The 25,498-nt window shown below is 38.2% G+C and overlaps 1 protein-coding gene across 1 annotated transcript; it reads right to left on the bottom strand.

Moving 5' to 3' along the window:
- Positions 1-9,912: 9,912 nt before the first annotated feature.
- LOC107775289 (uncharacterized) lies at positions 9,913-17,296 on the bottom strand. The gene is made up of 7 exons (XM_016595007.2): positions 16,816-17,296; positions 16,248-16,324; positions 16,008-16,142; positions 12,743-12,797; positions 12,547-12,634; positions 11,004-11,102; positions 9,913-10,416 (listed from the first exon to the last, which is right to left on the bottom strand). The coding sequence occupies exons 1-7, from the start codon at positions 17,283-17,285 to the stop codon at positions 10,291-10,293; spliced, it is 1,050 nt and encodes a 349-aa protein (XP_016450493.2). The 5' UTR covers positions 17,286-17,296; the 3' UTR covers positions 9,913-10,290.
- Positions 17,297-25,498: the final 8,202 nt, after the last annotated feature.

Below are 25,498 nucleotides of genomic sequence, written 5' to 3'. Positions count from 1 at the left end.
GAGCATACAGACACGTTAAGCATGAAAGATAAGATTGTCATGTCACTGTAACATTAGTAGAAAAATCCATAGTAGAAGGGTTTAGTAAAAAGGTCAGAATCATATGAAAACAAGGAATTGGTCTGAAAGAGTTGGGGGTTTTGAAATAAGACCCCTAGTTCAGGAAAATCGTAAATCAAACTTGGCGGAACCCCCAAATTCTAGGGTTTCCACCTTCAATCAAGTACAGAGATGAGAAGGCAAGTAGTCAAAACAGGCTCAGAGGTTTCAGAACTGAAACCTCTTGCATGCTTCTTTCATCAACAGAAACTCATGAGAAAACATGATAGCAAAGTAACATGCAAACACAGTAGAAGGATTCAAAGAACATAATGGAAAATACTGATAAGAACAGTAGAAGAAGCATGCTTAAGAGGTTTTCTAGAAGAAGCTTAAACAGGGCTCAATAGAAGAAAAAATAGTAAAAACACTTAAGAATACAGTAGAAAAATATAGTAGACAGAACATAATAGAACATGGTAGAAGAAAATAATATAACATAGTAGAAGAGCATACGAGAACATAGTATAGAAAACACAGTAGAAGAACATACAAGAACGGGGTATAGAAAACACAGTAGAAGAACATACGTGGTAGAAGGAAAACATAAGAACACAGTAGAGGCAAATACACACAAAAGAAAAAGGAGAGAAAGTTAGAGAAACACTTAAACATTTTCAGAAAACCCTACATTGATCATTTTGATCAATGGCCTGGATTTAATGGGGGCCCGGACGGGTTAACTTAATTGGATCAGGGGCGGGTAGTTTAGGAATTGGGCCGGTCCATTTGAAATTGAAATTGGGGTCAATTGGGGGGGTTGATTTAGGCTAAAATCGAAATAGTTAGGGCTAGTATTTAAATAGCCACTTTTCCCCTTTTTATTTTATAAGAATAGTAAAATGATTTCTGAAAACAAATTAAAGGTACTAAATTAATTAATAATACACAAATATTAAATTAAAAATACTGAGATCAATTTTGTAATTAAAAACGCAATTAAATCTTAAAAAAAGCTAAAATTGCAATTATGTGCAATTTAATTTTAAAAATACTCAATAAATTTGTAAAAAATGTGCAAAAATTACCTTGGCTATATTTTGGTATAAATATGAGAATTAAATAAAGGAGTTACCAAAAATGATAATTTGGGAAATAATTATTGTGGTTTTCTTGATAAAATAGGGCAATAAATAGATTTAAAAATCTATAAAAGTTAAGAGAAAAATAGTAAACCTTGGGCCTTACTTATATATGCATACGTATGCTATTTTAAAAGTATTTTGCATGTGAAAAATATATAGGGAAAAATTGGATATCAACAATCATGTTTATTGATGATATCTTCATCTACTCCCGTACTCGAGAGGAGCAAGAGCATCATCTTCGGATCGTACTTCTGACTCTGAGAGTTAGATATATGCTAAGTTATCAAAATGCGAGTTTTGGTTGGACTCGATCGCTTTCTTGGGGCACGTAGTATCAGCAAAAGGCATTCAGGTGGATCCTAAGAAGATTGAGGCAGTTCAAAACTGGCCTAGACTCACTTTAGCTACGGAGATCCGGAGTTTCTTGGGTTTGGCGGGTTATTACTGTCGGTTCGTGGAGGGGTTGTCATCTATAGCAACCCCCATTGACCAGGTTGACCCAGAAGGGTGCCCCGTTCAGATGGTCAGACGAGTGTGAGGAGAGCTTGTAGAAGCTCAAGATTGCTTTGACTATGACGCCAGTGTTGGTGTTGCCCATAGGTTCATGATCTTATATGGTATATTGTGACGCAACTCGTATTGGACTTGGTGCGGTATTAATTAAGGGTGGCAAGGTTATTGCATATGCATCACGGAAACTGGAAGTTCACGAGAAGAATTATCATGTTCATGACTTGGAGCTGGCAGCCATTGTTCACGTGCTGAAGATTTGGAGGCACTATCTTTATGGCGTGTCGTGTGAGGTATTCACAAATCATCAGAATTTTCAGTATTTTTTCAAGCAAAAGGAGCTCAATTTTAGGCAGAGGAGGTAGTTGGAGCTATTAAATGACTATGATATCACCATCTTGTATCATCTCGGGAAGGCCAATGTGGTGGCCGATGCTTTGAGTAGGAAGTCAGCTAGTATGGGCAAACTTGTGTACATTCCAGTCGGTGAGAGATCGATTGCATTAGATGTTCAGGACTTAGCCAATCAGTTCGTGAGGTTTGATGTTTCTGAGCCCAGTCGTGTTTTAGCTTGCACAGTCGCTCCGTTTTCTTTGTTTGAGCACATTAGGGAGCGACAATATGATGACCCTTATTTGCTTGTCCTTAGGGACACAGTGTGGCATGGTAATGCCAAGCAAGTTACGGTTGGAGATAATGGAGTTTTGAGGATGTAGAGTCGTGTTTGTGTGCCTAATGTGGATGGACTTCATGAGTTTATTCTAGAGGAAGCCCATAGTTCCTGGTATTCTATTCATCTAGGCGCCACCAAGATGTATCAAGATTTGCGGCAACATTATTAGTGGAGGAGGATGAAAAAGGATATAGTTGCATATGTAGCTCAGTGTCTAAATTGTCAGCAAGTAATGTACGAGCATCAGAGACCTGGTGGTTTGCTTTAGAAGATAGAGATTCCTGAGTAGAAGTGGGAGCGTATCACTATGGATTTCGTTGTTGGACTCTCACTGACTCAGAAAAAGTTTGATGCAGTTTGGGTTATTATGGACAGACTGAATAAGTCAGTGCATTTCATTCCCATGGCAGTTACCTATTCTTCAGAGCAATTGACAGAGATTTATATCTGCAAGATCGTTCGTCTTCACAGTGTGCCCGTGTCTATAATTTCTAATCACGGTACACAGTTTATCTCGCACTTTTGGAGGGCAGTACAACGTAAGTTGGGCACACGGGTTGAGCTGAGCACACTATTTCATCCTCAGACGGACGGATAGTCCGAGCGTACTATTCAGATCTTAGAGGATATGCTCCGTGCATGTGTTATAAATTTTGGAGGATCGTGGGATCACTCTTGCCCCTTGCAGAGTTTGCCTGTAACAACAGCTATCAGTCGAGCATCCAGATGGCTCCTTGTGAGGCATTATATGGTAGACGATGTTGATCGCCGAATGGATGGTTTGAGCTGAGGGAGGCTCAGTTATTTGGTACAGGATGCATTGGATAAGATTAAGATAATTCAGGATAGACTTCGCATAGCTCAGTCCAGGCATAAGAGTTATGCCGATCGTAGGGTTCGTGATGTGGAATTCATGGTCGGAGAGAGTGTGTTGCTTTGGGTATCACCCATGAAGGGTGTAATGAAGTTTGGAAAGAAGGGCAAATTGAGCCCTAGGTATATCGGGCCTTTTGAGATCCTTGAGCGAGTAGGAGAGGTGGCCTACATACTTACGTTGCCACCTGGTTTATCAAAAGTCCATCCGGTGTTCCATATGTCCATGCTCCAGAAGTATCACGGCGATCCATCCCAAGTGTTAGATTTCAGCACGTTCCAGTTGGACAAGGATTTGACCTACGAGGACGGGGCGGTAGCTATTCTAGACCGACAGGTTCGTCAGTTGAGGTCGAAGAGTTATCTTTCAGCTCGAGTGTAGTGGAGATGTCAGCCTGTTGAGGCAGCTACCTGGGAGTCCGAGTCCGATATGCGAAGTAGATATCCCCACCTTTTCACTAACTCGGGTACTTTTCTATGTCCGTTCGAGGACGAACAGTTGTTTTAGAGGTGAACAATTTGATAACCCAAAAGGTCATCTTATTTTTTAAAATCAATTTTTCACTCTTAAGCCTTAAAAATTTCATTTTTACCCTCCTTGATTTGCGTGCGTAGTCCTGGCATGTTTTCGGAAAGCTTTTATGTTGAAAGTTGATGAAAATAATAATTTTTGCCTTAAAAGTTGATTTTAGTTGACTTCGATCAACGTTTTGAGTAAACGGACCCGAACCCGTATTTTAACGGTCCCGGTGGATCGTAATGAAATATGGGACCTGGATGTATGCCCGAAATCGAATTCTGAGGTCCCTAGATCGAGATATGAATTTTTGTTAAAAATTGAAAGACTAAAAATCTAATGGTTTTAAGAATTTGGTTAATGTTTGATCTTGTTGGTATCGGGTCCGTATTTTAGTTCCGGAACCTAGTACAGGTTCACTATGATATTTAAGACTTGTCTGCGAAATTTGGTGAGAAACATAGTTGGTTTGACTTGATTCGGGCGTCCAGTTGTGAAAATAGAGGTTTTAAAGCTTTCTTGAAACTTTCATTCGATTTGGTGCTAAATTCATGGTTTTAGGTGTTATTTTGGCAATTTGATCACGCGAGCAAGTTTGTATAATGCTTTAGGACTTACGTGCATGTTTGGTTTGGAGTCCCGAGGGCTCAGGTGAGTTTCGGATAAGTTACGAAATGATTTGGACATAGAGAAAATTCTGGTTTCTGCAGCTTCAGTGCTCTCTGGTTTTCTTCTTCGCGTTCGCGAAGCTACTCTCATGATCGCGAAGTGTAAGTTGGGCTGGGGGTGGTTTTGTTCAATGCGAATGCGAGGCAATGGTCATGAACGCGGAGCACTGGGACGTCTACTCTTTGCAAACACGACCGTCAACAAGCGAACGCGTAGAGTAAATGGAGGCGGGCCGGGAATCTGTAGGTTGTTCTACGCGAACGCGAGCCGATGCTCGCGAACGCGATGGCCAGGGGGGACAGACCATCACGAACATGAAAAACCTTTTTCTAACGCGTAATCCTTCAGGGTCGCGACCCTTCGCGAATGCGACAGGCCCTTCACGAACGAGAAGAAGGCCTGTCTAGTGATTTAAAAACAGAACTAAAACGGGATTTTTGCATTATCTATAAAATTTCAAAACTAGAAGACCTAGGGGTGATTTTTAAAAGATAATTTCTTCGTCAAAGTGTTGATAAGTGATTCTAAGCCACTTTCTTTCAATTATCCATTGCATTTCATGAATTTTCAACCTAAAATCTAGAGTGTTCATGGTAGAATTGGGGGCTTTGGGTAGAAACTAGGGATTTGGGAAATTGGGGATTTAGACCTCGAATTGAGGTCGTATTTCAAAATTAATTATATATTCGGACTCGGGGTGAATGGGTAAAGGGATTTTGGTCCGAACTTCAGGTTTTTACCAGGCAGGCCCGGGGTCGATTTTTGACTTTTTGGGGGAAAGTTTGAGAAATCTAAATTTATGCATTGTAGTTGGTTCCTTTAGCAATAATTAATTTTATTGAGTTAATTGTGGTTAGATACGAGTGGTTTAGAGGTGGATACTAGAGGAAAAACGGTAATTGAGCATTGAGTGGCCCGCGAAGCAAGGTAAGTGTCGTGTCTAAATTTGACTCGATGGATTAGGAACCCTTGACTTATTTGCTATATGAAATCCATGTGATTGGTGTATAGGTGAGGTGACGAGTACCTATGCACTGCCAATTTACCTTTTTGCCTATTTCTTTCCCGTTCCTCTCATATTGTCTCATTTCATGTCATAATTGCTACATGATTTACTTGTATTTCCATGCTTAATTTCTACTTGTTAGACATTGTTTCTCTTTGCTGAAAGTATTAGTTGTTTTTTAGTTTCGTTGCCTCCTATTATTTGCTTAAGTTGGTTATCGGTGCTTTCAAGGCATATTTTGGATTGGTCTCGCTGAGTAGTATTACTTGTAAAGTCTCATAATGCATAAGCTCCCTAAATGTTTTGGTTTGAAGTTGAGCCTTGTGAAGAGTTATGTGATTTGAATTGTGTAATTTATGTACTTGCTGAGTAACTGATACTGATATGGTGGGATCGGGTTGCACATCGTAACAGGTGGAATAAGGGTGATATATTGAGGAGGAATAAGGGTAAAATGATACGTACGGTGGGATCGGATTGCATGCCGCAATATGTGTAATAAGGGTGGATTGTGGTGAGATAAAGGTGAATTGCGATTGTGATTATTGTGATATGGTGCTACAAGCTTTATGCCGCTAAAAGCTTTATGCTTATTTTTTTCTTGACTGTGTTAGCTAAATGGCAGTCTTAAATTGCACTTAAGGATTGTAATAGCTGAGCACTAATGATATGCTTCGACAACTATATTCACTCCTTGCAAGTTACTAGTCTATTTTATCATGTCTTCTTTCTGCTTTTATTATACATTGTATGTAGGTTATATTGTGATTGCCCCGCCGTAGCCTCATCACTCATTCGTCGAGGTTAGGCTCGGCACTTACCAGTATATGGAGTCGGTTGTACTGATACTGCACTCTGCACTTCCTGTGCAGATTTTGGAGCAGCTTTGGGCTGATCGAGTTGGCTGTAGGATTCACTTGCTTGGAGACCCAAGGTAGTCTTGCTAGCATCCGCAGGCCCTGGGGTCTACTTCTATACTCCATACTGTACTGCTTTCCTTATTTCGTAAACAATTGTATTTTCTTTCGGACAAATGTTTGTAGTACAATCTTAGTATGTTCGTGAATTGTGACTCCAGATTCTGGGTAGTAATAGCATATAATCAAAGTGGCTATTTATTGACTTCTGCGTTCATTTTGATTTGTTTTAGCTTGTTTATTATTAATCACTGGAGCTTATTGTTAATCACTGAAAGATAAAGGAACTGGCTAATAAAAACTCTAACGTTGGCTTGCCTAGCAAGTGTGATGTTAGGAGCCATCACAGTCCCAATGGAGGGGATTCCAGGTCGTGACATAGGGAATCTGGGGTGACTCTATGCGAACACGAGTCTAGTCTCGCGAACGTGGAGGTTAGGCAGGCTATACCTTCGCGAACGCGTGGAGTCTCCCGCGATTCGTAAGCCAAACATGCTCTGCTATTTGCGGACGCGTCAGGGTTCACGCGAACGTGATGAACACCTGACACACCAGTGATTAAAATAGTCCTAAAAATGGGGTTTTGGTCATTCTTTCAAAATTTCAAAACTAGAAAACCCTAGAGGCGATTTTTCCAAGAACTTTTCTTCCCCTATTTGTTGGTAAGTGATTCTAACTTAATTCCTTTCAATTACTCGTTACATTTCATAAGATTTCCACCTAAAATCTATGATTTTCATGGTAGAAGTTGAGGGTTTGGGTAGAATTAGGGATTTTTGTAAAATTGGAATTTAAACCTCAAATTGAGGTCGAATTTCAAAATAAATTACATAACCGGGCTCGGGGGTGAATGGGTGATCGGGTTTTGATCCAAATTTAGGGTTTTGACCAAGCGGATCTGGGGTCGATTTTTGACTTTTTGGGAGAAAGTTTGGAAATTCTAAATTTATGCATAGTAATTGATTCGTTTAGAAATGTTTGATATTATTGAGTCAATTGTGGTTAGATATGAGTGGTTTGGAGGCGGATTCTAGGGGAAAGGCCCCGGTAGAGCTCTGAATTGACTGCGGAGTGAGGCAAGTATTGAGGTTAACCTTGATTTGAGGTAATTAGGAACCTTCGAACTATGTGCTATGTGAATTTCATGTGTTGCAGCATATATGCGAGGTGACGAGTGCTTATACGCCGCCAAATTAACTGTTTTCCCTGATTTTTCGCTTTTCCTTAATTATCTCCTTCCATGTCTTAAATGTTATATGCCCTAAATGCCTTCCATGCTTATTTACTACATGTTAATTAATGTTTCTTCTGTTAATAATGTTAGACCCTTTCATATTTTCACGATTAACTGCAACTTGCCTTGACTGACTTACTTGCAACTTCTAATTGTCATTTACCGGACTTGACTTGCTGTATAGTATTACTTGTGTAAAATTCCCATGTTGTACAAGGTTCCCTTATTGGTTCAACTTGGTATTTATTTATCATAAAGGTTCTTGTAATTTGAATTATTGATTTGACTGTACACATTGAGTATTTGGTACTGATATAGTGGGATCGGGTTGCACGCCGCAACAAGTGAAATAAGGGTGAATTGATATGGTGGAATAATGGTGAACTTGTACTGATACGGTGGGATCGGGTTGCATGGTTCAACAAGTGGAATAAGGGTGGACTAATATGGGGAAATAAGGGGAGATTATGATACTAATATTGTTACATGGTGGGATCAGTTGCGCGCCGCAACAACCTATGTGTTTTTATTTCCTTGAGCTGTGTTGGTTTTTGGTATTTTTATTTGAAACTCTAAGGATTGGTAATTCTGAATGTCAGTGGCTTATTTCTTGAGGCTGTAGCTATTATTTTTAGTTGACTGTCTTATTTCGTTCCGTATTTCCTTTTCTTTCTTATATACTGCGTACAAGTTGTAGTGTGAGTGACCTGCCTTAGCCTCGTCACTACTTCGTCGAGGTTAGGCTCGACACTTACGGAATACATGGGATCGGTTGTACTCATACTATACTTTGCACTTCTTGTGCGAATTTTGGAGTAGGTCCCAGCGACGGTTATTAGTGTGCTCGGATTGGACAACTTGTGGAGACTTGAGGTACAGCTGCTCAGCACCCGCAGCTCCTGGAGTCCCCTTCTCTTTCTATTTGGCTGTGTACTTTCTTTTCAGAGAGCTTTATATTATTTCAGACCTTTGTTTGTACTATTCTAGTAGCTCGTGCACTTGTGACACCGGGTCCAGGGTTATATTAGAATTGGCTGTTTTAGCTTTCGCATTTTTACTTTGGATTATTTAAGATAGTTTAGTTCTTTCTCATTATTTAATTTAAACTGTTTAAAAATACATAAATTATTCTAACGTTGGCTTGCCTAACAAGTGAAATATTAGACGTCATCATGATTCTGACTTTAAAAATTTCGGGTCGTGACATGTTCAAGTCGAAAATGAAGACATTTCGCTAAGATCATGCAAAATGGAAACATTCCATCAAGACGAGTCCCGTTTAGGGGATATGTCGTGCAATTTTTTGTGATTGTTGTCCTTCGCCACAATAATCATTATTAGCCATTTAGGCTCTACGTTTCTTTTGTTCGATGTGTGGGTATTACTTAGGGTTGTGCAATAATTTGATAAATACTGAATTACCATACTTCAAAAATTTTGGTCTTTGGTATTCTACATGATATTTGGTTTAAGTTTTAAAAAATATTGGTATTAGGTATAGTATTTGGTATTTTAATATGAAATACCAAAATATCGATACCGTACCGAAATATATATTATATTACACAATACACAAATTATTAATTATAACATAAATATAAAAATCTAAAATTTTACTTTTCTTTATTCTCTAAGTTCATCAATTAACTCTAAGCAAGCAATAAAACATTTCTAATGATCAAATTTATTCTTTTATGTATAGTTTTATCTCTTTAGTTGATATTTGCTAGTTTTGAACAAAACTTTTGTCAACAAACGTTTTTAATTTTGTACTTTTGAGTACTTTAATTAAGAATATTAGAGTGTATGGCTCTATGCACTAGTTAGTATTCAAACCGAATAAACCAAAGTTACCGAACCGACTAAACCGAAAGGAGAAAAACCGAACCATACCGAATTTAATTAGGTACGGTATTGGTATAGAATTTTAAGAAACCGAATACCAAAAATACCGAACCGAAATGTCTAAATACCGTACCGTACCGACCGACGAACACCCCTAAATTATTTCCTATGTCCCACGGATTTCATCCTTGAGCAAATTAAGGAGAAGAAATAACACCTTAAGACAATCACAGAATATTTAATTTGATGTTTCTTTATTTACTATATTCTAATGCAATTTGACACTCCAATTTAAATACTAGTTGTAGTGTAAACTTTTGATGCTTGCATTAGGGTATATTGCTTACATTATACTCCTTGATGTGTAACTTTTACTTAGACCCTGTATAACCACAGAATACTTCGTACATTGGACTGCTATTATTTCAATTGAAATGTAAAACTTTGATATTTGAATACTTTCATATTAGACATCTTTAAATAGTGTGCTTGGTATGACAAAATTCAATTACTTGAATCTTAAACCAGTCACATATATTGGCTCTGTAAAAAGCTATTACAAACTGAAATTCCAAGTCAGAGGCTCTAAGCCTTAATTAAATAGTGTGATACAATATACATTGCTTCAGGATAGACATGACAATATTAACCATACACTTGAAAATTGGCAATGCTATCATCTCGATATACAATTCTTCCTTATATTGGATGAGCGCACAAATTTGTCCTGCGGCTGCATCTCAAGGCATTGCTGATCTCTTTCTCCTGGCTTTGCAAGGAATGCTTGGAAAGAGTGTCTCCTGTAGGTTGAGGTATTACCTCTTTGAGTATTCATCAAATTCTTGAGATCTTCGACGTGTCAAGTAAACAGTGACTGGTTAACTCGGGCATTTGCTCTTTCAAGATCCTTTACAAATGTCCTGAGGCAACCATTAATAATACGGGGTGCCGCCCCATCACAGAATCGTTTCGCAAGGTCAACAGCCTTCAAGAATGGGAGAATGAAAATTATTTGAGTTCAACTGCTAATTGAGTGCTTAATAGACAAAAGCAGTTAAGTGATGAGCGGGATTGACAGATGAGGAAAGAAATTACAGGATAAGGCGGATTTAGGCTGATTCAACTAAACATATTACCTTCTGCTCGAGCTATGTATATATAGATGCACAATAATTAAATGTATACATATAAAAGGACACTGTCATTCTGAACTCACTCTAGATCCTCGATTCACCTCTATTGATGATGGACTATTGTTGTGTGCAAGTGTCATGGAATATATAGGGAACTCAACAAAAAGAGAGAATTTTAAGTCGTCTCAAAATGAAACCATTCACATCTTTGGCTTAGCCTCCCTTCCTGTCTTTTGAACTACTTAGCTATTTCTACTTTCACCCTAATCAGCCTCAATTGAAATGCTCTTCTAATGTTAACTAACAGAAAGTAAGGACAAGGAAGCAAGAAGAAATACTTTGCCCCTCAGCTTTTCATGCATGGGGAATGGGGAGGTTAAGTAGTCTAGTTATTCAAGACTCAAGAGTAGTCCAAAAAAATGTTTGAGAGAAAAATTACTTCATTGATGACTATCTGGTGCCGTGTTCCTAATACTGATATTTCAGCCATTGATAAATGAAGAATTGAGAACTCCAGGATCCTGCTTGCTGGCTCATTCTGGAAGAAGAATTCAAGGCATTAGTGACTGGCGTATTAACAAATTCTGTCATCTGAAGATACCAACAAAAAGTCCAACCGATAGTTCTATCTGAACCTGACAGACTATTCACAAAACAAACACAAACAACTCCAGATGATAAAGTCAAAATGAAAGATTAAACATCCCTAGCTTTTACACAAGTGCAGATCTCTTGACCTATCTACTCATAAAAAGCATTCATAAATTGTATATTGTTCCTTTACACTTGAATTCAAATGAAAGCTTGTTTGCTGCTAGAATTCATATATTATTTCCTTCAACATCACCACAGCAGAAGTAGGCAGATTAAATTCCTATCATCACCCAACAGAATCTGTGCAGGCAGATGTCAGTTTTGGCCCTTGATCTGTACTTGATTTACAGCTCATCTAACCTTGAACTCATGCAATACAAACAAAGTTGGTCCTTCACTCCACTAAGTTGACCAACTTGACAGAAGTTTAACAGCCTCATTGATTCTCATTGCCACTCCTCTTTTCTTTCATTGCCTCCTTCACTATATCCTAACCGCTCCCTCATATTGCATAACCCCGACTGAGTGTGTCGATAGTTTGAAAGTGCTTGGCATGATGGTGAGAAAGGGGAGCAGGACAATGCAAGTGGAATTGCGCTATTTCACTTAATTTGGTAGGCTAACTTGGCAGAGGGACTGGACAGGTCCGTTGCAGAAAAAGGTTGGAAACTAGATTAACTAAAGAGAAAAAGAAAACAAAAAAACTATAGAAGTGCAAGAGACAATCTATTTTCCTAGCCACTTTTAGTCCATAGTTGTCTTTCAAATATAAGATCTCCCAAACTTGAACATTTTCTTAACCCAAGCTTGTCCACAATTGTACATTCAGGATGCCGCACCACAAGTGACTTTTTGTTAATCAAGAAAAGCATAATGTAATTTCTTCATTCATTTGAAGGAAAGATAATGCATTGTTCCACTTATAGTGTCAAAAGAATTTTCTGAAAGTAGATACCGAGGCTCCCTTAGAGGTACAAGCAGGGCAAGATTTTGAACGAACTGCATGTTTAGTTATACTTTCATATAGAAGTAGAAAAGGGTTCAATCCGTGGAAGCAGCCTCTTGTAGAAATGCAGGGTAAGGCTGCGTACAATAGACCCTTGTGGTTCGGCCCTTCCCCGGACCCCGCACATAGCGGGAGCTTAGTGCACCGGGGCCGGGCTGCCCTATAGAAGTAGAAATGGGAGAATGTTCTTTTGATCATATTCAATCGATTCAATGTGAATGTCATTCTAAAGAGTTGGGACTGGCGGCAGAACGTGGTTGTGTGGGTTCATGGAAGAAAGAATCCCGATATTTATGGTGCTGTCACTTTTGTGTCCAGCAAGCAAGAATCTATGTATTACAACTAAGAGCAGGAACATAAAGGCATAAGTAACACATCCAACCTTCCAATTATCCGGTGCCACTTTATTTATTGCAAGCACGTTATTATCCCACTTTTCTTCAACTGCCACCAAAAGTTTCCGTGAGAAACTGCAAATATTCAAGAAAGTTACCAGTCTATCCATGCCTGCCCATACTCTGAAGAAAGTAGAAACTGTAAGCTACGTAAGGAGAGTCATATATGATTAATGAGCTTACCGCAAAATAAGTTTGCTGTACACCAACTTTGGTGGGGCTGAGAGAACTTCAGCTTCTGAGAGAGAGAAAATAAATTAATGGATTATTGGATTGAATGGACAAATATAGAATTAGCTAAAAAGGAAAAGACAGATAGAAAATTTTCCACATTTTTTAATTCGAGAAAGATTTTGCATTCATATGTTTGTGCTAAAAACCATTGACTAGTTGCACAGTGACAATATCGCTAAAATGCAATAACGTATCTAGTATCTATGAGGGGATAGGACTTTAGGAGTATGAAGGCTCAACCAATCTCCCAGGAAACTGAGGAAGAAAAGAAACTTCAGAAAGTTATTCCATCACGAGGCGGAACTAGACCTCAATACAATCTTCTGCAGATGAACTTTTGTTGAATAAAATGTTCTTTTATCCTTCACGTGCATGTACTGTATTTGGGCTAAAGGTGGAGCAAAACAAGGGTGGCAGTTTGATCCTACTCATCATGTTCATTTTGCTCACATATGTGATTATTCTGAGTAAAAATATTGTTAATCAAAGTACATCCATTCTCTTCAGAAGGTCATTTTTGAAGAGCTTTCTCTTTGCAATTTTTCTTTTTTGATTAGCTCTTTTTTATTTTCAGAGAAGCATATAAACATGTCTGGTTATCTTTCACTATAGATGTCATTTTGGAGGAAAAAAAATAGTCTTATGTGGCTTATTGCAAAATAGTTCCTAGAGAAGTATTTTTAGAAGCCCTCATAAAGCAATCAGCTTCACAAGGAATTTTTGTTGGGGATCACAAGGTTTTTAATAGATAAAAAGGACTTCCAAAAACTTTCCCAAATAGTAACTAATGCTTTATTAATTGGAAAGAGGTGCAAAGCATTTCTCTACAACTTAAGAATCAAAAGTTAATAAATGAAACAACTCCAAGAAGTAATAAGCAACAAAGCCTGAAAAAACAAATAGCAGAACCAAATCAAACAATTGTGTATCAACTATTGAGTTGACTAATTGCTCTGAGCATCCTTGGCACAATAGAATGATTAGTTTTTTCCTTGATAATAGAATTTGTTTGGAGGATAAAAGCTGACACCTCGGGTTTCAGGGCTTCAACTATTGGGTTAGGTTCATAGTTGCATTATTGAACCTACTCTACACATCCAATCAACAGTATTCTAGATGTCTAAACAGCTTCAGCAAGAATCAAATGTCCGAAACACAAAAGGAATTCACCGGTTTGACAGCTTAAAGAGCAAGCAACTAACACTTTAGGGTCTAGTGGGAACTCCTCACGGTAGGGCTGTTCAAAATCGAACCGTAACCGTTAACCGAACCGAAAAAATGGCTTATTGGCTTATTGGTATCGGGTTATCGGGGTAACGGTTGGTGAACGGATTGAGATTTTATAATTAACGGCTTAACGGTTTGGGGGCGGATTACTCAATTTCCTTATCGGATAAACCGTTAACCCGTTAAGAAATTTTATAGTTATACTTTTACCCATATTTATATAAAGTAATTTAACCCTAAGGCCTAAAATAGTAAAACCTAAATCCCTAATTTATCAAATCTAAATCCCTCCTGCACCTACAGTGAGTCCTCTCTCTCTTTAGTAATGCACTTTATGTGTATAATTCTTTTGTGGTGAAGAACAAAAGAATGAGTACTAAACCTGGCATTCTCAGAGAGTGGTCGTGGGCACGGCTTGGGAATTCAAGAAAGAGGCTAAGCAACCAAAAGAACTAGGGTTCAAAAAATTTCTATTTGATTTAGCCAATAAACCACCCGATAATCGTTAATCCGATATCAATCTGCTCGTTGTCTTATTGGATGGCTAGCGGATTACTACATTTATAATCCGATAACCGATAAGACGAACCGTTAAGCGTAATAATCCCCCCAATCCGCCTGATAAGCACCCCTACCTCAAAGAAAAAAAAAACTATAGAACAGAAATATCCACCCACATGTACAGGACAAACTTCTTAGGCAACGCTATGACTAGGTACCTATCAATGCTAACCGGAAAAAGTACCTTTGCGGGTGGAATGACTGAAGTGATGACTGAGATGAATGAACTCATGTAGGCCAAATAACTGAATTAGCCCCTTAGTGGAGGCAGGAATATCAATAACTACCAGAGAGCACAAGAATGGAGTTTGCTAATAATGCCAAAATTGGCTCCAGCTGTTTGTAGTGTGCCTCATTGAATGGAATCTTCAAAAGCTGGAGTAGAAAGAAGAGGATGTTCAAAACTTGTTGCCTTAGGAATGAATGGATTTGAAGGATAGGAAATTAGGAATTGGGAAGAAAGACTGTAGGTTTCTAAAATAACATGCACTATCTTACTCATTATTATTCACTTCTTTCCATGATAACCAATTGACCCCTTAATAGTGCCGACAGCCATACCTTTAAAAGAGTTTGAAGTCAACTTTGCTGCTTCTTTTTTTTTTTTTTGATAAGGAGAAATCAACTTTTCAACTAGTGTCCTATTTAGATCAGGGTGCATGTTGCCTTTATTTTTTGTTTAATCTTTTTGGAGGGAAGTCAACTTCTTTCCTAATTATCACCCCACTGCCACTATATATTGGTGAATAATTGACTTTTTGTCCTATAGGTTAGGCACATTCATGAAGGACTATTCAGGTTATTATCTCAAAGACTAAGCTCCCCTAGGAAGGACATCTAAAATGCCGTGCATATGGTGGACTGCACAGTAAACTCATCATTACATTATAATAGGAGAATGTCAATGCATATTCTACAACATAATCAAAAGTCAGTTGAGATAGGCATTGATTAACCATCTAAGGTTGTCACTCTTGACTTGTAGGCATTGATTAACCATCTAAGGTTGTTACTCTTGACTTGTAGTGGATCAATCCAAATATGAATGAAACAATTTAATGTGCAGAAGCGGTGGTCAATTCATACTACGTCCCTGCATTGTCAAACACTCAAGAGTATCCTTGGTACCAAAGAAGAAATATTCACCATGAAGGAACATAAGGGACCAAGAAATAATTTTGCACTTTAAGTCTCAACTTCAGGCTGCAAGTCTAAAATAGGTAATTATTCAGTCTCTGTCATTCCGCTCAAAACCAAGTCTTCAAATCAGATACTTAAGAGAAAATTAGCTACAATGCTACTGATAGAAGAGATCATAAGATTGTAATAGAGTAAAGATATTAACCTTAAGTAAACCATCCCTAGAGAAAACTAAAGTAAGACAAAGTAGCAACAAGCAGTAAGCTAAAACTACACATGTAAATACCTATTTCAGAATCATTTTCATCGTTCTTCAGAAGTTCATCAGCTTCTTCAACCGTCTCAGTTTTCACAGGGGGGCCTCCAAAGCTCATGTGATTGTACTTCACTAACCATTCTTTATCAAATTCATATCCCGGTTCTACACACCAGATTCAAATATTGTTAGCTAAAGAATTAATAGAAACATAAGTTTATCTGCAATTTATTTAAAACTAGAAAAGGAGCCAATAGAACAAGCCATTACCTCTTCTAATGTTCATTCGTTTCTCAAAAAGGCGAACAGGGCCTGACCCTTCCAAACATGCCCCATATATTGTCATCCTAAGACAAGAATATACAACAGAATTAAAACTGACATTTGCTCCATGTAACTGTTAAGTAAAAAATGTATTTACATTATTGAATGATTTTTTTTTAATAATCGTGGAGTTATTGTATGGTTATTTTAACCTTATATAAGTAATGAAGTGGTTGGGCCGTAAATACTGGCACCCGGTGTCTACACCAAACCAACTAATTTAACATGGTTAAATCATAAATTAAGGTGAGAATATATATTAATTAACTATGGTTCAATGATATGTGTCATGTATTGATTGGGTTGGTGTAGACACCGGGTCAAGTTCGAATCTTACTGCACCATAACGAGAATTATCTTCATTTACTTAGTTTAAAAAAAACAAAACAAAACAACAACCTAATAAAATGGATAAAATTGACTTATCTGTAACAATTCAAATTTTTACTAAAGTAGTTCGCACAATTAAACAAATAAAACGAGTTATACAATAGGGGAAAGGAAAAGGACATACAGAGCGAGTTCTCGGGCGGCTCTAGGACTACAAAATCTGCCACTCTTATCGATTTTGGGCTGCACTGAGAAAGTATCAGTAGATTGTTCAACAGCTTCTTCAACAGTAAGAGCTGAAGGGCGAAGCAGAGAGAATCTACTACTGTTGCTGTTAGTATAAACACTACTCTGGTTTGAAGAAGAAAAGAGCAAACGAGGAGCAGAAGTGCATTTTGATAAAGAATTGAAGATAAACCCCACATGGGGTTTTGAGGTATAGGAAGATAAGAGGATGTGTGAAATGGAAGAGGAGCTGAGCACTGAGGTTGCCTCCATTTTTGTTTTGAGGAAGTTTGATTGGGCGTTACCTGTTAAATTGAGAGTATTTCGCTGTTGAGGAATGTTCAAGTTGTTATGGATAATGGTGCCGCCATGTACATAGTGGATTGTGGCGCTATGATATGGAGCAAACTGTATCAGTGGTATTTCCATTTTGGTCCTTTGTCCCCCTCTCCCTCTATTTTACTTTCTTTTTTTCGTGTTAGTGGTAAGGCTGTCCAACGGGACGGGACGGGACAGGACGAGACCAAATTAACGGGACGGGACAGGACGGGACGATATTTAAGCGGGATGGAGGCGGGACGGGACAAACAGGACGAAACGTTCGTCCCATCCCGTCCCGCTAACAAACGGGATGAGACGAGACGGAACGGGACGGGACGGACGGGTTCGTGGGCCTTAAGTGTATTTTTTTTAAAAAAAACGTCTAGTTTTTTGAAATTTACTATGTTTTTAAAGTTTGTAACGGCTAGATTTTTGACTTATTTAATAAACTTAAATGTTACTATGTTAAAATGAAAATTAGAAAACTAAGTAAAGAATTATAAAATATTAAAACAAAAGACTTGTAATGAAATATTCTAGTAATTATAAATTTATAATAGAGTTATAATTTATTTAATATAATTTCAAAGTATTAACTATTAAGTAACTAAGACAATTCATAAATAAAATTCAACGCTTAGAGCCTTTTATTTTATTAATAGAACTTTCAAATCTCAAATACAAATATAATTCTTTTGAAGAGCACCTAATCTACGCAGCCACCTTCTAGGAAGGGTTCTGTTTGAACTAGGCCTCTTAGTAGCCAATTACAAATTATCATACTAATATTTGTAAGCTCCTATATAGCTTCTTTGTAACTTATCAATAATATCTCTCGAACATTCTGCTGGAATTGTCAATGTTGATTGATGTTCCATGAGCTCCATGCCGTCATCGCTCCCAGTGGTTAGCATCTCATTGTATTCTTCTTCTTCCCTAGTGGTTAATTTTTCAAAACCAAGATTTTTTCTTTCTGCATTAATCCAATCTCTGAATAATACGAAAATCTCTAGACTGTCCTCCATTAATGAATGTCTATGATCTCCAATTTGAAATCTTGCCGCGCTAAAAGCACTCTCCGATGCTACTGATGATGCTTGAATAGTTAGGATATCTCGGACCATAATTGAAAGTGTTGGAAAAGCCTTGCCACGCTCCCTCCACCATGACAAAAGTTGTTCCTTGACTTCTTCGTCTTTAATATTTTCCAATCCTTGATTAAGATAAGAATCAAGTTCATCATCAATAGAGGAATCAAAACCTGTTATATCATCCATATCTTCCCATTAAACTTCTGCTCTAGACTTAGAAGTAGAAGGAGCAGTTTTACAACCAGTTGTATCCATAGATTTATATTTATCAAACATTGATCTAGCATAAGAATATATGCTAGCTTGGCAGTTTTCGAGAGATGGTTGTTCATTTTCTTGAATTTCTAAATTCTCATAAATTTTACGAACAAGTCTCTTTGCACCTCTTAGTTTTAAAGATGGGTTAAGTAGAGTAGAAATTAAATAAACTTCGGGAATATGGAAAAAATACTTTTTAAATTTTAAAATCATTTCTTTAATGGCCGGTGCATAAGTTGGATTTGTTTTATACTTACCAAATACAATAGAAATTCCACAAATATACCATAATATTTGTGTAACAGTAGGATAATATATACCAGAAAATTGTTTTGTAGCATAATAAAAATTTTCTAAAAATTTAGTAAGCTCTCTGATCTCATCCCAATCAGAATCAACAATTTGATCAACATGGTGAGCATTATGCATATTAAATACTTTTTGGATAGGCACCCGATAATCATAAGCAACTTTAAGCATTTCATAAGTAGAATTCCACCTAGTACAAACATCTTTTGGAACTTTTCTAAATGGAAGGTTAGCACTAGCACATTGTTGAGCAAATTCACGAATTCTACTTTGTTTATGAGCACGAAAAATATAGCGCATGTTGTATTTTACTCAAGCATCAGAAAATAAATTAAGACCATCTTTTACAACCAAGTTAAAAATATGGCATGCACATCTAACATGAAAAATTGTTGGATTAATTGGACAAAGTCTAGATTTTAAGCTATTTGCTGCGGTTGTGTTAGAAGAAGCATTATCTAAGGTGATAGTTAAAACTTTATTAATGAGTCCATAAAAATCAAGTATTTATAGAACAGTAGTTGCAATATATGCTCCAGTGTGTTTTGAATCAACAAATTTATAATCAATAATACGTTTTTGCAAGTTCCAGTGATGATCAACCCAATGACATGTAACAGTTAAATAATCACAACCATTAGGACTACGACCTATATCAGATGTGATAGACACTTTATAATCTAAGTGAAAAAATACACAACGAATAAACTGAAGATATTCGGTTTGAAATTTAAAAACATCATTTCTAACCGTGGTCTTAGGAAAACCTTGAAAAGCAGGGTTATAAATTTCTTGTATATAATGCACAAAAGCAGGGTGAGAATGGAAAGTAAAAGGTAAGCCACAAACAGCCACCATTTTTGCTAAGTTCTCACGATCTCTATCTTTGTTATATTTGCGTAAAACATGACCAGAAGCTGTGTCAAGTTGTTATTGAATTTGATTAGAACCAGATCCACTAGGAGTGTCAGTACTGATGGTAGGATCTATAATTTTTCCGGCTTCTATGTTAGCTTGTATTTATAAAGATTTGTGATCCCTTATTAAGTGTCTACTTAAACCTCCCGTCCCACCACTTGTTGTGTGGGCAAATACTTGCTTACATTTTTCACATATAGCACGATGATTGACTTTATCATGTTTAAAAAATTTCCATACAAGTGATGTTTTGGGACGTTCAGCCTTAGGCTTACCCCTTACAGGGGGTACAGAGGGTAAAGCTCCAGACTAAGATTGACTCTGAGTTGGATCTTGTGTTGTGGGACCAGTGGATGTTTCATCTAATTCTTCTTCCTCATTTTCTTCATCCTCAAAAAAAAATATCATTGCCAAATTGTCTTTGTAAAGTTTCATGATCTAATTGTTCTCCGACAATGTGGGGGGTTGGGAAAATGAAGTTTCATCAACATGAGTCATTTCATCAATATGCTTTCTAATTCTAGGTCTAGGAGAAAGGTTAGGATTAAGATTACTACTACTTTTACCTTTACTATTTTTTTTACTGCTTTTTTTAAAAATACCAAATACATTTTTAGGTGCCATAATTTAAATACGAAATTAAATTAAAAAAGCTAACACAAATATTAAACACACAAATGAAATACGAAAATATAACAAGTAAAGTAAACACAAAAAATAAGCACTAAAATGATACGCAAAAATTATATATTAAAATTAGGAGATGGAACGAGTGCACCGTGATTAAATATTGAAACTTGAAGAAATTGCCCAAAATATTGCTCCAAATACTTGACAAATTAATTTGAAGCTTGAAAGTTGCTCCAAAAAATTTGCTCAAATACTTGAAAGTTATCACTTTATACTTGATAGTTGATAGTTGATAGTTGATACTTGATAGTAACAAAATTGAGAGAATAATATAGAATATAGATAGAATATTAGAATGTAAGAGATTTGAGAGAGAAGATTGATTTTTTGTGGGAAAAAATGAAGAAGAATGGGGGGTATTTATAGTAGAAAATAGGGCCAAAGTGTAATTTAATAAACTTAGGGGTTATATTAAAAGTTTGGGGAGGGGGAAGGTAGAGGGTGTTTTTGGGGGGTGTAGGGGCTGTTTCTGTTTGGACCGTTGGCGACGGCTAGTTTTTTTTAAAAGAAAAACTGGCGGGACGGGATGGAATGCGGGACGGGACGCGGGACGGGACGGGACGAAATGAGACAGGACAAACGGGACGAAATGGTCATCCCGTCCCATCCCGTGTCCCGTTTAACATTGGCCCATCCCATTTAACTTGAAGCGGGACGGGACGGGACGGGACGGGACGAGACGGGACGGTACAAGATGGGACGCGGGATGGGACGGGACGGGACGTCTCGTTGGACATCCATAGTTAGTGGGAGAGCTCACTAGCTTTTACATAGTTAACGGGTCATTTGGTTATTAGTTAGAGTTATGCAAATATTAACCATATAGAAAATTAGTTGCATAGGAATTAGTTATACATATTATGATTAGTTATGGGGAAATTAATTATGTATGGACTAGTAATATAGAAATGTAATATGAGAATTTGTTTACCCTAAAAACTGGATAACAATTAAACTTATAATGGGATTTTAAGGATATGCGATTTCACCTAATACTAATTGATAAACGTAAAGATAAATGATGTAAATTGACAATAATACAAAGCAAATTAGTGTTTGATTAATGCTCTCGAGCTAATGAACCCTCGAGCTTGGCAACGCAAGGACAATTAAAGAGCACCAAGTTGATGAACAAAGACAGAAATATTATAGTGCTTTGATATTCGTGAATGTAAGGTATTTACAAATGAGGGGACCCCTTTTTATATACTAGAGAAATCCTAATTGTGGTACAATTCTAACTATGGAAGTAAATCCCATGATTGGTACAAATAACCACCCTTGATTTGATCTGCTCCGAGATTTCTGCCGTGATCTCCGACCGGTTATGGATATCTCGCCCGTTATTGCATTTCACTCGAAGTCGATCATACTTAGTCTCGATTGCTGCTGCCCTCGGTCTCAACGGACACTTCAATCTTTGGACTCGATGCCTCGTCTTCGAGCTCGGGTCTGATTCATTACGAGGTTTCCCCGATGCAACTCCCTTGTCTTGATCAAATAGCAAAATCGGGTAGGCCCGATTTTGACCGTATACAGATAATCCCCTTGTTTCTTAGAGTGTAATGAGAAAAAATGAACCGAGCCTTTGATTTTGCACCTCGACCAATTATGATGTCACCCTCGTGACGTAAGCGACGGATATGACTGAAGCATCGCATCTGCACAATTCTCAAGAGCATTAAGTAGTGTTAGTTGATGGTCGGTCACTAATGCCCTTGAATCGTCATGACAAACATTATAAATAGACCATCTTCACAATTTTGTCAAACTTTGCTTCCTAAATCTCTTCTAATCTTCAAAGCACTCCTATTTCCTTCAAGTTCCTTAATTCTGAAATTATTTACATCTCATTTGCCAATCCTCTCTTAAAACAACAAAGTTCATCTTCTTTTTCTTGAACACACATAGAAATGGTGAAAACATCTAAAACCGTCCCCCAAAAGGAAAAAGGGTGTTCATCGCGGCCGGACGGTGATAAAACATCGGTGGAGCCACGCATCGAAGAGTGTGTTCCCGGGTCGTGTGATCTCACTTTTTATTTCAATATCGAGAAACCATTGTCTGTCCTTGGCCGATGTAAGCCGATGTCGAGATACATATGCTGGATAACTGAGGGTGACCTGAAGCAGGTAAAAAGGATTGCGGTTGGGAAGGCAAAGAGGTGGTGATCCCGAACCCTGAAGAGGACATCACTACTCACGTGAAAGGGTTCTTGAGTGTTTACACTTACCCTTTTATGTTGGGTCCCGTTAACCCCGTTATCCTTGATTTCTGCCGTAAATACGAAATAACCCTGGGCCAGATCCATCCTTCTGGCGCATTGTTATTTTGCTCCGATTCTTTGTGAGCCAAGTCGAGGGGATTCCTTTTACCCTAGGCCACCTTATGATTAGAATGTACAACCCCCGTCTTTATCGAGGCAAATTAATAAGGCTTCAACGTCGGGACATCAAGGTGCTGTTCTCGAGTATAGATGAGGACAAGGACCAAGGATAGATGGGCTGATTTATCCGAGTGAGGACTTCCAACATAACCGAGAAGATGTCGTTCCCTGAAGAGTGAAATATGAAGCATAAACATGAACTCACCTATAGCTTCCGTCTACCATTTTGTTTCTTTTGTCTTTTCATATTGACATCATCTCTTATGATACAACGGTTTCTTGGGTGCCCGGTGCAATCCCGAACCTTGAAGACTGGGTTTAGAAGCTGGCCTCGACTTCTTCGCAGTGAGCGTTGTTGGTGTGATTTGGCCAAGGGACGATGGGAGGCCAAAAATCACGGTAAGCTTCTCTATCATGTTTGATACCTTTCTGTGAAATGTGTCTTTCTTATTTTTACTTGATCTCCTCCCATATAGGTATTGGAGACAATGCTGTCATGAGGCCGCCCCCACCTGGGAAAGAGGAGGCCCAAAAAATGGCTAAGGACAAGAAGAGGAGAAGGGCCTCGCCTTCCGATACTCCAAAGCCTAAGAAGAGCAAGGCTCGTAAGTCGAAGAATAATATTGTCGATTTGTCTATTAACGTAGCCCAAAAGCTACAAGATGAAGAAGAGGAGGGAGAATATGCTGACTGTGAGCTGGTGGCTCAAAAGAGGGGAAGCGTCGAAGCTTCAAAAGCAGCTGAGCTAGGAGGCTCATCTTCGGATCGAGGAGATCTCGGAAGATGGTCCGATTCCGAGGCCCTCTGAAAAGGAGAGAGTGCCCCAAGTAACTTGCTTGGGGAAATAAATATTGATGATTCGCCGCCCTTCCCTACATTTTTTGTAGGGCAATTTTGGGAGGCCCAGTTTATGGAGACCCCCGATGTGGGAACGACCCACGAAGGGGATGACTTTTTCTATGGCTATTTTATGGGGGTTGATGATGTTTCCGACCTGGATGCATCAATCATTTTCGATGAGGCTCAGCGTCTCCTGAACCAGGTAGATTTCAGCCCCCGTTATTGGGTTTACGTTTTCGATTTCCTTTTGTCTGATTTCCTTCCTTTCTCTATAGGCCGTGACGCTTTATCGAGAAGCGTTTTCCAAATCCTGAGCTGAGTTGAACCAGTGTGAGGCCGATCTCAAAAGGATCATAGAGGAGATAGATGCCCTCAAACTCCTTTATATGCAAAAAGAAGAGGAGATTAGGGACCTCTGAGCTGAATTAGCAACAGCTCATAAAGAGCAAACCGATATCATCGAGCAGGTAAAGCAAATTTTTGGGAGTTTGACATATAAATTCGATATTGGCGACTAACACTTAGTTCCTGCAGGTTTAGTAGAAGGCCGAAAAGATTGAGAAGCTTCATGAGGAGGTTGAGATAAAAGAGGCAGAGACTTTAGGGTGGAAGTAGAACATGGATCGTCTTGCCTCGGAGAAAGGTACCGCTCGAGCCCAGCTATCTTTGGCTGAGCGTCAACTCCAAAGCATGAAGGAAGAGAGCTTGGCCCGAGCCAAGAAAATTGAAGAGCTCGAGGCTCAGCTGGCCGTTGAGCTTGCAAAGGCCGCATCTGTAGCAAAAAAAGTAAAGGCCAATATGGAGGCAATCATGGCCGTCTACCGAGGCGATGCTGAAGCCGCTAACGCTCAAGCAAAGGAAATTTCTGATGTTGCTCAGGTTCGATTGTCTTGTATTGCCAAGCATGCTAGATGCCAGTCTCAGAGAGAGATGCTCGAAGAGATTCATGCTCATGGTGTTGACTTCACGGCCGATATCGAGAATGCAAAAGTGCTAGAAGCCAAAGCCGAAGCTTTACTCTCTGATGATTATGACTCCGGGAGTGCGAGCAGATCTGAGGGCGGAAAGATGAAGATGAAGCTCCCGGGGAAGATTAGCCACTTAGAAATATTTTCTTCGTTTTTGGATTTTTGTGTAAGACCTTGAGTGGTCTTTGTAAATACTTTTGCATATATGAAAGATCTTTTTTCTTTTCGATTTATCTCTGTTTCGTGAAAACTTTGTTTTGTTTTTGCCTTATGATAATTCTGATATATTTTAGGTCTTGTGAGAAATTTGACTCACTTCATTGCCTTGTGAAAATTTTGTTGAAATCGGACTGCTATAGTCTCCAAAATCGAGTGAGTACTTGCTCGAACTCGGAGTAGAAAAAACCCTTAGGTTTTGGTTAAGCGAGGGGGGGTCCTCGAGCTCGATAATATAATGGCCTTTAGGCTTTTGAATCGGGCCAATATGGCCTCAAAATATTGGCTTTTTCCCTTTTTCGGCTTAAAAGTTTAATCATATAAAAATTTATTATACCTTAGCTTGAGATAAATCTATACCATTAGGATTCAGTGTTGTCAATAAACTTTGTTATGCCTTAGCATAAGTTTCTTCAATTTGTTACCTCTTAAGGTTTTCGAGGTCCGATGTTATCGAAACCCTATGTAAATTTTCCAAAGGTAGCCCTTTTTTAACCGGTTGTATGAAAATATTTGAAAGCCTATTTTATTATGGAATTCGGACGTCTCCGAATCATGTTAGTTTGGTCGTAGCCTTGAACTTGATATTTTCCCATTGGGCTTGTCTCTCGATTATACTTCAAACTTGTTCGAATTATCAGTCCC

This window comes from Nicotiana tabacum, chromosome 22 (genome assembly GCF_000715075.1).
Source record: "Nicotiana tabacum cultivar K326 chromosome 22, ASM71507v2, whole genome shotgun sequence".
Lineage (NCBI taxonomy): Eukaryota > Viridiplantae > Streptophyta > Magnoliopsida > Solanales > Solanaceae > Nicotiana > Nicotiana tabacum.
This window is presented reverse-complemented; position numbering and strand designations above follow the sequence as displayed.